This window comes from Molothrus ater, chromosome 3 (genome assembly GCF_012460135.2).
Source record: "Molothrus ater isolate BHLD 08-10-18 breed brown headed cowbird chromosome 3, BPBGC_Mater_1.1, whole genome shotgun sequence".
Taxonomy (NCBI): Eukaryota; Metazoa; Chordata; class Aves; order Passeriformes; family Icteridae; genus Molothrus; species Molothrus ater.
The window spans coordinates 56,904,835-56,916,743 of NC_050480.2; the positions used below are offsets into that span (position 1 = coordinate 56,904,835).

Consider the following 11,909-nt stretch of genomic DNA (forward strand, 5'->3'; position numbering starts at 1 on the left):
TTCAAAATGCTTTTGGAGTTACACCCTCCACACACTTAAGAGACAGGAGGGCTCACTATGGGCTGTAATCAGCTCCCATATTGGTGTTTCCGGGAGAGGTATTTATTAGTGCTGCTCTTGGCACTGACAATGCTATTGCACACCCCCCCTTGGAAATCCAGCCAATTCAAACAAAGTGCCAGTGCAGCAGAGACTTAAAAGCTTCTTGTTCTGTTTCAGCAGATGACTCTTTAAACTAAATTAAAAATTATTGCTCAACTTCAACTGTAACACCAGATCATACTGATCTTCAGGCTTCTTCTGGTTAGCTCAGTTCTAATACCTGTTTGTCTCGTGACATAGTAAAAGGATTTTGTAATACTGTCTGGAGCAACTTGTTTCGTCCCCTTTTATGGCAGGGTTAAATGAGAGAGGTAGTCAGTTTGTGTGCTAAACTGCTTCTAGCTGAGGGGATGGAGAGCCAAGTGAAAAATTGTTGTGTTTTCACTGTTGACATTCAGTTGAACATCCATTCCTGAACTGTGGTAGAACACCCATCTTGAAATATATACAAATATGTATAACATGAGCCTATAAAAATAGGCAGCTCAGGTCAGGGATATTATTTCTGTGTAGCGGAAGAGGCTGCTAATCAGTTGTTTCTGTAGGATAAAAGGGAACTGATAAACCATGCATTGCCTCACTGTGTTAACCTATTTATATGCATTTCTATTGGTGTCTTCCTTCCTTTCTAGTAAGCAGATAGGACTGGTGCTTCTGTCAGCTGACATAGTGAGCACTTCTAAAGGATGGAATACAGTTACTGCATATTAGGACTGGATATGTTGAGTATTGGTGCAGACTATGGATTTGGCATCCTGCATCTTCCTGAGTGGCCCAACAAAGCTGTTACATAACAATCTTGCTGTAAACAAATGCCATTAAGAAATTGTATGCCCTTGTTCTTTGATGTGCTGTATTCTGTTTTTCTTAACTTCTTGAATAACCTTCTTAATGCCTACAGATGTAAAATAAAACCAGTCTGTTTTTCAAAGCATTATTTTTTCTTACTTAAAATAGGGTACCCCTGAATTTGTAACAGCAACAGAGTGTGTGCACTATTTTGAATGGAGGACCTTTGTGGCTTGCAAGAAAGACTTGTTTAAACCTGTGAAAGAGGTAATTAATCTATGTACTATCCATGCAGAAGTTACTCTTCACATACGTGACAATTTTACTCTGATTACCTGCCCCCACCCCAGATTAATTCAAACAACCTCCATAAACCTATGTTTTTCACAGATATGTAAAGAATAAATGTTGGAAGTTGGTGGAGCTGAGAATTTGGGTGGTTGTTTATAGTAAAGCCCTTTTAAAAGCTGGAGCAAATTAGTTTAACTTTGGATGCCTCATTTTAATCAGCATGTCTAACTTTGAGCTTCCAAAAGTAAAAAAACTTTTCCAAATACTAACTGGGCTTCATATATTTCTGTTCATAACTTCCCTCTACTTGTGTAGCATGGTTTGCATGTAATTTTTTTTGTTGTTGTTCTAGGTCCCTTGCTATGTGTTTGATGAAGATCTCAAGAAACATGACTTGAGTCCTCTCATCCAAGTTTCAGGACACTACTTGGTGGATGATTCTGATGATGATTCCTTGTTCATAAATGTCTGCAGGGATATAGGTTTGAATGGTTGTTTATGTCACCTGTCAGTGTGTAAATTTCTTGTAATGTGGTTCTTCGCCATTGTCTCCGTTAAAGTTGTCCTATGTTCAAAGATCAGTATTTCAAGACTTAGATAATTATTTTGAACTCCCTACTCTCCAAGTGTTGAGGTGTTCAGAGATAGGCCCCTTCTGGATGTGCAAGTACTGTCAGTACACTTTTTCTAAGTGGGAGAGGGCAGCTTATCTTGTATCTACTGCCAAATAGGACCAGTGTTGTTCACAGGGCTTCATGTGTTCCAGGTTTATTCCTTTGGACTCCAGGTTGTTGCCCAGTTCCTGATGAATGTCCTGAGGTGCATCTAAAGCATCTAAGTGCATCTAAGCTCTGTTTAGGTGCTTGCTTAAGTACTGGTGCATAGCTAGCACTTCCCTCTCAGTTGAGAGCTATATGTATAAGGAATTAAACCAGAAAAAAACATATTTGAAACTTGCTGAAAAGGTTAGTTTAGCTGTATACTCTCACAGCGATTTTTACTTAGTAGTTAAATATGTGGTTTGTGCCCCTGTTAAGGGTTTAATGCTTCTAGTTGTAGTGAGAGGTCTATTCTTTTAAACATCTCACTAGTATGAAACTTTTTGCTCACAGCTTTGAATTAGGTGGTTAATAATAGACAAAGAAGGGGAGGAGTAAGGAGGGGTTACCCCTGACTTGGTTGTGGGAAAAAAAAATAAATACTTGGCACACTTTTGGAAGTTTTCAAAGCCTTGTTTATCCAGCAGCTGTAGTAGCAAATAGCTGCGGCTGTTTGTCAGGAAGGATGAATTTGCTGTCCCCAACCAGGGCAGCATGAATTACCACAAGCACTGCAGGTTTTATCTTGTCAATTTTACAGTCTAATGTAGCCTGTTTTTTAGAACTATTTTTAGAAGAACCCACAGATGAAATGGCGAGATACTTCAGGTAGAGCAGGGCTTAGAAACTGAGTCCTATAACTTCTTTTCTATGTGCTATAACCAGGAGGTTCAAGTGGAGAGACCAGAAAGTGCCCTGCTGGCAGTGCTGCTTGCTTGTTACATGAACGGTCTGGCGTATGATGTTGGCCGTCCAAAGGAGCAGCTGAAGCTTCAAGACAAAGACAGGTATGCAATTTTTGTGGTCATACTTCTGTGGGCACTTCATACTTCTGTGGGCACTTCAGTCGTCTGGCCTGGAAACAACGTTCTTGGCAACAGATGAGTCTCCTAAAACGTAACATTAATACTTCTTCAGTGTTGAAGCATTAGCAGAAAACTGTTCAAAAATACTGTCAGAGCACTCTGTCCTGTGGTACTGCCACGACAGATCAAATTTTCTCCTTTGTTGTGAGAGACTCCTTTTTACAGAATTGCAGAACTCATAGAAGCAAGGGGCGATAAGTGCTCTTGGCCCACAGGCAGCAGGGTAAGATTTGGTCCTGTCTGTCTACTGTCTGAGGCCCCACTGGCTAAATGCATTTGGCTCACTCTACTACCCAGGAGTACTTGAAAAATTGGGAATAGGAGCAGATGATGCCTTTCTGTGCTGTGGCTAATCTGAAGCCAGAATGTCACTGCTCTGGGAGCTGTTGTCTTCTGCCTGTTAAACTGCGCAGAATAATAATGCATAGCTGGGAAGTTGTGGTGATCATTCTGTTCTCTCATCCAAGTCATCTTGCTATTTGTCTCCCTGTTAGTTACCATGTTTTATTCTCCTTCTCCTGCTTCACCTGATTTGACCCACTTGCCTTGCTCCTGTCAATTTGCTAATGAGTTCATTTTGCTGTTAATTCTGGGGGCAGAATGGAAAGAGTTTATATGTAGAGAGGTGATAAAGTACCGTAATGTGACAAAACTTGAGTGGACACTGCTTTCAAAAGTTGCAAGAACATTTGCCACATCTGCTCTCCAGCAGTAGTTTTGAGAGCAAAACTGCGATTATCCTGTGTTCCTGTGATTATCAACTAAATTCTTGCTACAATATGAGTCACAAGGCATTCAACATAGTCTTAAGTAGGGTACCAGAAGATACTGTATTAAGTAATTTTGCTGGGACTATTTTAATTTCTATTTTAATTAACTCTTAAGATTAAAGGAATGAGGATCTCCCTAAAAGTTGCTTTTAGGAGCAGGGCCGCATTGGTATATTCTGTTGGAGTGTCTAGCAAAGATTGAGCATTTCAAGAATATCCTTTTTCTGTAGAGTGTGGTGTCTTAACTGTCTTTTTGGTTTGTTGTTTTCTATTTCTAGGCTTGTATTGAGTTATGAGACACTATACAAGCATGATGAAGAAAGGCCCGGCTTCTGCCTAGGCCACAATCCAGCAGTGACAATCACTTTTGTTTGCCCATCAAAGAGGGGAGAAGAGGTAACTTCAAAGTTTTAGTTTGCGTTAACTGGTTGGTATTTAACTTTTGTGTTTTATTATTTATTTTTATTCAGACCTGAAGAGAGCGTAAGTATTCTTGGCTTGTAGCTTGTGAAGAGTGTGAGATTCTAGATGTACTCAAAGTCTTCTAGAACTTAAGAAATAAGAACCTGAACGGAATTTCCCCAGGAGTGTGTTGTCTCTTGTATTGGTGAATTTGGTTGTCCCTTTACAGGGGGCAACAAGGGTTCAAGGCTTATTTCTAAGCATAGGAGGACTTAGTGTAGAGTTAATCCTGGGCACATTGGCACAGAGCTTTGCTTGCTAATGAACACTCTTCCTCCTCAGTCAGGCTGGGCAGGCTTACAGCTGTTGCCTGTTACTTGGTTTCTTTATTAATCTGTTCTTCCTCAGGGAAAAAAAGTAGCTAGTAAGTGTCATTGCGTGGCAAGGGTCTGTCACTTACTAAGCAGGCTCATGAATTCTTTTTAAGTAAAATCTGTAGTGTTCAGCAACAACTCAGTTTGTGCAGGACACTGTTTTGGCCTAACTTGAATGCAATGTGACAGTAACTTCAAAGTAATGCTGGGTAACTTCAGCAACCTACACTCCTTGAAGTGGGCAATTGCTAATGCTCTGCCATTTCATATAGTGATGCTTTTTGTTGCAGATTAGTGAAGAGGGAGCTCTTGTCTGGCTAATTTTTGGTTTAATGTCTAGTCCCTCATATGACCTAGATAGGTACCACACTTCACTCTTGTTGCTGCAGAAATAAACCCGGCTCTTTTGTACTGTCACTTTGTACTACCTTGCTATAGCTATGCACTCTTGTAGGATGAGTAGTATTACTGATGATACTTGTGCCTGTAATTTACCTCATACCTGTGTATCTGCCAGTTGTTCCAGTGGATGGCAGGAATACAGATTTATGAAACAATTTGCATTTCTAGTGTTTCACTTTAAAGCGGGGAAAGCCAAGACTATTGCTTCTCCCAGACGTGTAAAAATATATCACGACAGATAACTCATCTGACAGAATTGTTGGCTAAAGAGTTCTCAAATATCTCTATTTTGATTTGGACTGAGGGAATCAAAGCTGCTGAAACATCAGTGTCTAAAAGTCTGCTTTGCCTTCAGAGAGCATTTGATCTCTATTTCCTGCACTGAGGACTTCTCTGAGGCAAACACAATCCTAGCTTAGGCCATTTGGGCTCACATCTTTGCTTTTTCCAGCACATTAAGGAAAAGTACTTTTAAAAGCACTATTACTTTTGCTGTCTTTCTCCTAATGTCTGATGCTTTACTTCTGCTTAGACTTGTAATAGTTTACTACATCATTTATAAGACCTGTTTTATTTCTTCTCAACACCTATTTCAGAGAGGCCAGAAACAATGTTTGCACATCTTTAGTATTAGAGGTGAAGTAGTTGTTACTGATCTTAGAGGAATGTGATACTGTTGCTTTAAAGATTATATTTCAAGTAAGTCTACTTATAATTTAATTTCTGTTCAACTTCTGTTTTAGAGTTCAGGTCCCAAACTTACAGCAAAAACAAACTGCCGGTATGAAATTGAGTGGGTTACTGAGTATGCCTGTCACAGGGATTACCTGGAGAGTAAGAACTGTTGTCTGACTAATGAGCAACATGATATCTCTATTGATTTAAGTCCACTTAATCAATTTTCTGGTAAGCTCAGTATTTTTCTTTTGTTTTTGTGGTTTTTACTAGCCAGTTTTGCATTTCCTTATTTAGGGACAGAAAAAAAAAGTCCTGGGTTGATATTTGGAGTTTCATGTCTGTCCTGATGTATGTTAAAATACTTTTTTTTATTCATTCAGAATATGTCACACCATATGCAGCCAAAGATGACAAAGAGGAGTATTACTATTACTTGAATGTATGTGGGAAAACCACTGCAGGTAACTGCAAGGATGATACAGGATACGTTTCATCTTGCCAAGTAAAACTTTCAAATAACCAGCAAAAAGTGGCAGGAAGATTTGCGAACCAAACCCTAAGGTGTGTAAATGCTCTTCAGCCCTGCTGACTGATCTGATTGGTCCGTTTCCTGCTTTGATGCTTACTTACTTGTCACGTAATCAACAATTGATACAAAATGCAAGCATTTTTTGTCACTTTTTTTGTCAGAAAAACTGTAACAGTATAGCAGGATAGCATTAGCAAACAAAGGAGCCGGTGAGGTTGGCAGAGGCCATTGGCTAGACAGAAAGACTTCCACTGACTTTGTTGTCCCAATTGCAGATTGTGGTGCACTGCCTGTTGTCCTCCTTTTTACATGTTTTACATGTAAAGCAGTATCAGTAGAAGCTGGTTCCCAAGTGGCATATAGGGATAATAGTTTGCATGAGATTGTAAAGCAGAGATTAATTCATGTGGATATGATCTTCCATTTTGCCTGTGACAGGTTTGTTGCAGTGATTTTCCAGGAAGTATGACTTCCTCCTCTTGCAGAAACAGCCACACAATAAACTAGTGGGAATAAATATCCCATCATACCTAGGGGAGCTTTAGAGCATTCTTTAATTTCTATAGAAATTAATGAAAAGTGATCAGAAAAATCAGTGGATGCAAGCCTTCATTGCTGTAGAAATGTCATTATTAATGTTGAACTAGCATTTGTTTTCCCTTGGAGTGAAACAATTAATAATTGAACAAGAATGTGACTTCTGTTATGTGAAGAACACTGTGTGATTGTCTGACCCTATATTTCTATCTAAAACTGACTTCTTCCTCAGATACTCGGATGGGGATCTCACTTTAATTTATCCGAATGGGGATGCATGTAGTTCCGGCTTTCAGAGAATGACTGTCATAAACTTCGAGTGCAACGAAACAGCAGGTGAGTTTAACAAGCTCTGACAGCTCTGCTCAGGGTTTAACTCCCATGCTTGCTAGTAGACCTTATGCTCAAATGAATACTTGCTTTGAGCCACAGCTAACACAAGAAATTGTTACATCAAGCAGTAATTTTGATGGCTGGCAGGATGTGCTGTGTAGTAACACTGCTAGTCTAAATTTACACTGATGATTGAGAAGATGGAAGTATAAAAGCGCCTTTTTTTCTTAGCCAGTGGTAAAAAACCAGGAACACAAGTCCTCTGCAGCAAAAGGACTTTTTGTCTTCCTTGCTCATTGCTAGTCGTCAAGTCTTTTTGCTTTTTTCCCCTTCCCCCTCTAGAAACCTCACATGTGTTCATCTGTTTCCCATGTTAAGGTAATGATGGTAGAGGAACTCCAGTATTCACCGGTGAAGTTGACTGCACCTATTTTTTCACTTGGGATACAAAATACGCATGTGTTAAAGAGGAAAAAGATCTCCTTTGCAGAGTTACTGACAAGAGAAAACACTATGACTTGTCACCTCTTATCCGCAGTTCAGGTATGGCAATAAAAACTAGCTTTCAGTTACTTCTGCAGTCCTGAGTTTACATGCCATCTCCAGTGCAATTCTCTAGCTGAGTATTAGTCAGCTTTTGTTGTTCTTAGTGAATTTCTGGGATGCTGGTGTTTGCTTCCCTCATTCCAAACAGACTGAGCGCCTTAGTTGCCATGTCCATGACTGCCTTTATAAGTGGTTTTCAGCCACAGAATCACAGTTTGCATTGGAAGGGGCCATTAAAGATCATTTAGCCTGGCTCCTCTGTCATGGGCAGGTACACCTTCCCCTAGATCAGTTTGCTCAAAGCCCCATCCAGCCTGGCCTTGAACACTTCCAGGGAGGGGGCATCCACCATCTCTCTGGGAAGCCTGAGCCAGTCAGGATCCACCATGGCTCAGCAGCTTCCATCCAGTGGCTTGTGCAAAGGAGACACATCCAAAAATGGCAAGATTTGGCAGCTATGGCTTCAGGGGACGGATGTAGGTGGTAATCTCAGCTGGTGGGGGAATGGAGCTGAAATCAGGGCTTCTGTGTGCTGGGGGATGCTCTGAAGGAGAGGTTATCACGCAAATAAATGTGGGCTACCCTATAATAAGAGGCATTTTGGCATGGAGATGCTGCAACAGTTTAGCCAGGTGACTTGTTCTTAATGACCCTCTATATTTCAGAGTCAGCCCAGAACTGGGAAGCTGTGGACAGTAGCTTTTCAGAGGTAGGAAGGAAACATTACTACATCAATGTCTGCCATAAGGTGTTGAAGAGAGGAGGAGCTTTCAGCTGTTCAGATGGTGCTGCTATTTGCGCTGTAGGTGAGTTGGGTTTTTGTTGGTGGCGTTTATGGAGTTTTTTTGGTTCACTGTTTTTTTAAGCCTCTGAAGGCTTGGCACTTCCTGTGCAAATGGGGTTGGTTGTCCTGAGTGCCTTCATTTATTCGAGGATACAGAAGTTAGGAGCATGTTTCTTTTGTGATCTCAGAAACGCTTGAAGAAAGAATGCACAGCTTTTTCTAACTAAAGAACCACAGCTGTGGTTTGGCAAGGTAAAATCAAACTCCTAATGATACTTTCTCATTAACTAGACAAGTGGAAAGTCTTAGTATCTAACAGAAGCTTCACTTCTTTTCAGAGAAACAAAAGTTCTGTATTTACTGTTTTTACAGATAAGCAAAACAACAGCAAGAATCTTGGAACATTTGTATCTTCTCCAAAGAAGGTTGGAGAGAATATTCAACTTATCTATTCAAATGGAGACAGCTGTCCTTCTAAAGAAAAACAAAAAATCCAAACGGTTATCACTCTAATATGCAGACCAGGTAAGAACATCCACACCCTGTTCATTGGTCCAGTTAAAAACTGTAGGTCATCTAATAAGCCCAGACATGAGTGCAAAATATTAGCATGTGCTAAATATTAGCATGTTTTCTATCTCTTTCTATGCACAAGCTTGAAGTATCAGGATTTGTTTACTAGGATGATGGCAATATAATTGCAGGTATTTAGTTATTTACCTTTTATGCAAATACTCTTTAAAAACTCTTGAAATAAGATTCTTCCAAACGTGATTAAAGTATGCTTAAGTGTTTAAGACTCCACAAATAGCTGGAAGCGATACAAATATCTGGAAGCACTTTCTTTCTCTAGTTATCTTGATGGGAAAGAGTAGTTCTGAACTGAGATCAAATACTTTAGCCTTCTTTTCCAATAAATAAGGTTTGTATCTAAACTGCTGGCAGTTTATGAAAGGAAGTTAATATTGTTCATGTCGATTATAATAGCCTGCTAGTTAACTATCTCCCAGGAAAATAGAAAACCTGCGTTCCTCTACCTCAGCCTGAGGAACTTGGAACTTCCAAGTGTGCTGGCTGTTAGGATCAGATTATGCACTATTTACTAATACAGCTATTGCTTTGTAGTAAAACCAGTTTTGTGTATCAAAATACCAGTTTTGTATATCAAACTAGACTTTATTTCAAATATTGTGATGGTTCTCAGGAGCAGATTGAGCCCTGTGCCTTTACTTCTGGGGTAAACTTTTATTTTTGGGGAGGACGATGCAAAGTCTGTGAAAAATATTTTTGGTTCCATTTTCAAAGAACAGGTACTTTCACAGTTACCTTGGCTTTTGAGGAGAAATTAGTTTCTTAGGTGTAGATTCCTAGTTCCTGTTGGCAGCCCGGCTGTCTGTATGTGTAACGCGTTGCTCTTGTCATACCAGGTGATCTAGAAAGTGCTCCAATCTTGATGGCAGAGCTTGAGTGTTCGTATGCATTTGAGTGGTATACTGCTGCTGCGTGTGTCCTGTCTAAAACTGAAGGAGATGACTGTCAGGTGTCTGATCCTCAGGCAGGTATGTATTTCTGTTCAGCAAATCAAAAGATCATTAGAGATAAAACTTATGCCACAACAAATAAGTCCTTATGATACCCGGGAGCAAAGTGAGTTCGGCCTAATGCTAAGTACCCACAGTTTTAAGTATGTGCATATGGAAGATCAGAACAGCATGAGCTTAATACTCTCCCAGTGAATGTAGGAAAATAGATGTAATATGTATTTTACTGAAGTAGATCTCTCTGTATAAGAAACCATGCTTTTACTTTTCCACTTTGTTTCTGGAGCAGTAATTGCATAGAAGGAGGCTTATTCAGGGGGAGGTGAGCTAGCCATGTGACTGACTGAATCAAAACCTGTGAGAGATATCAGGACAAAATCAAACTGATACAGTTTATTCCTTCCTGATCAGGCTTCTCTTTTGATTTATCACCTCTGGCCAAGGCAAAAAGTTTCTATACAGTTACTACGAAGGAGTACTGGTTTTACATAAGCGTCTGTGGCAGTCTGCCTGATGACCGGTGTCACACAAAATCGGCAGCTTGCCAAGTAACGCGGAGGTGAGTAACTCATTCTCTTGTCTGTAAGGGAAGATGTCTTGTTGCATGATGTGTTGTTGGTGTGCAACAATGAACAATTTGCATGTAAAGTAATTACTGGGCTACGTGTAATAGATTCAGGTAATTAGCATATAATTTGCAGTAATTACACTGCCAGCTGTTTCAAGCCAAATGCACATATATGTAACCTTGCTTACAGCTAACTTGTGAGATGCAATGTGCCTGTTGCTCTCCCTTTTGTTATCCATAGGGACTGTAAATTCTAGATTACTGCTGCAGCTGTAGTAAGGCAACCTAAAATCCAGAGATTGAGGGTCAGCTCTGTTCCAAGAGCTGGCCTAAAGAATGTGAGCTTGCTGCACTTGGGATGAGCAGGGGCTGCCTTAGGTAGTAGTGAAGCCCAGATCTTGAATGTTGTACCATATGGCCTCAGGTTGTGCCAGTGGATATTTAGATTAGATAGTAGGAAAAGTTTCTTCATGGAAAGGGTTGTCAGGCGTTGAAGCAGGCTGCCCAAGGAAGTGGTGGAACTGCCATCCCTGGAAGTGTTCAAAATATGTATGGATATGGACTTGAGGACATGGTTCAGTCGAAAGATTTGGTGGTGGTACTAAGTTGATGGTTGGACTTGATCTGGGAGGTCTTTTCCAACCTTAACAATTTTATAATCTCTCTTACTAAATGGGCTGTTCCATGTACAGTCCTAGTGTGTACTGCTACTCTGACAGCATCACTGCTTTTGCCTCCTATAAACTATGGCTGAGGTAGCATCAGAAATACCTGTGTACTTCAGGTTCCAGGTCAGCCTGCTGCCAGAGATGGGGTACTTGGCCCTGAGTTACTCTCCAGCCAAGGACAGTTTTCTGCAGACCCTAGAAATGTTCTTCAGAGGAAGATGATCAAGCTAGGTCTGATAGAGTCAATGTTAAGTCAGTGACAAAACACTCCTGAACCAAAGCTGATACCTAGCAGAGAGCTGTTGTGCAGTCCTAGGTCTTCATTGCCCATGTGTAATTGGATGAGGCCAGTTTGACCCCAAGATGAGAGTGTCTGCAGTTTGACTTCCACTTTGGAGAATGAGAACTTGATGGTATTGTCGCCCTTTTAGAGACAGGAGTACTCAAGTTTTCTAGATATCTTAGCAATATGTAACTTTCTTTCCTTTTCAAAGGAGGACATCTGTTCATGTTTTAAGTTTCCTTTTGGCAGCGTTCTTTTTATCCCAGCTCACTGACGTCTAATCAACCTTATTTAATTATTATGCCTTATTATGGTGTCTTGTGTAAACTTATGTGGTTTCTATTTGTAAGACTTCTCTTAGAGACAATTTTGCGTTCTGTTCACTCTCAAAACTCACTTTTTATTTTCTAGTAACGATAAGTCTTGGAGTCTTGGACTGCCCAGTTCCAAACTTTCCTATTATGATGGCCTGATTCAGTTGACCTACAAAAATGGTGCAGCGTACAACAATGAGAATAAAACACAGCGCTCTACCCTTATAACTTTCCTGTGCGACCATGATGCTGGAATAGGTCAGCCTGAGTATCAGGTAAGAAGTTCTATATGAAGAAAGGAAGGATCTCCATCC

The 11,909-nt window shown here is 40.3% G+C and overlaps 1 protein-coding gene across 1 annotated transcript in view; it reads left to right on the forward strand.

The window, feature by feature from the left end:
* The window catches only part of IGF2R (insulin like growth factor 2 receptor), a 56,849-nt gene that overhangs the window by 14,586 nt on the left and 30,354 nt on the right, over positions 1-11,909 (forward strand). The window contains 14 exon segments of the mRNA XM_036380012.1: positions 1,060-1,158; positions 1,535-1,664; positions 2,667-2,728; positions 2,730-2,788; positions 3,915-4,032; positions 5,558-5,720; positions 5,873-6,053; positions 6,791-6,894; positions 7,270-7,434; positions 8,103-8,243; positions 8,594-8,746; positions 9,649-9,780; positions 10,174-10,321; positions 11,693-11,870. Coding sequence (XP_036235905.1) covers positions 1,060-1,158; positions 1,535-1,664; positions 2,667-2,728; positions 2,730-2,788; positions 3,915-4,032; positions 5,558-5,720; positions 5,873-6,053; positions 6,791-6,894; positions 7,270-7,434; positions 8,103-8,243; positions 8,594-8,746; positions 9,649-9,780; positions 10,174-10,321; positions 11,693-11,870 — 1,833 coding nt within the window.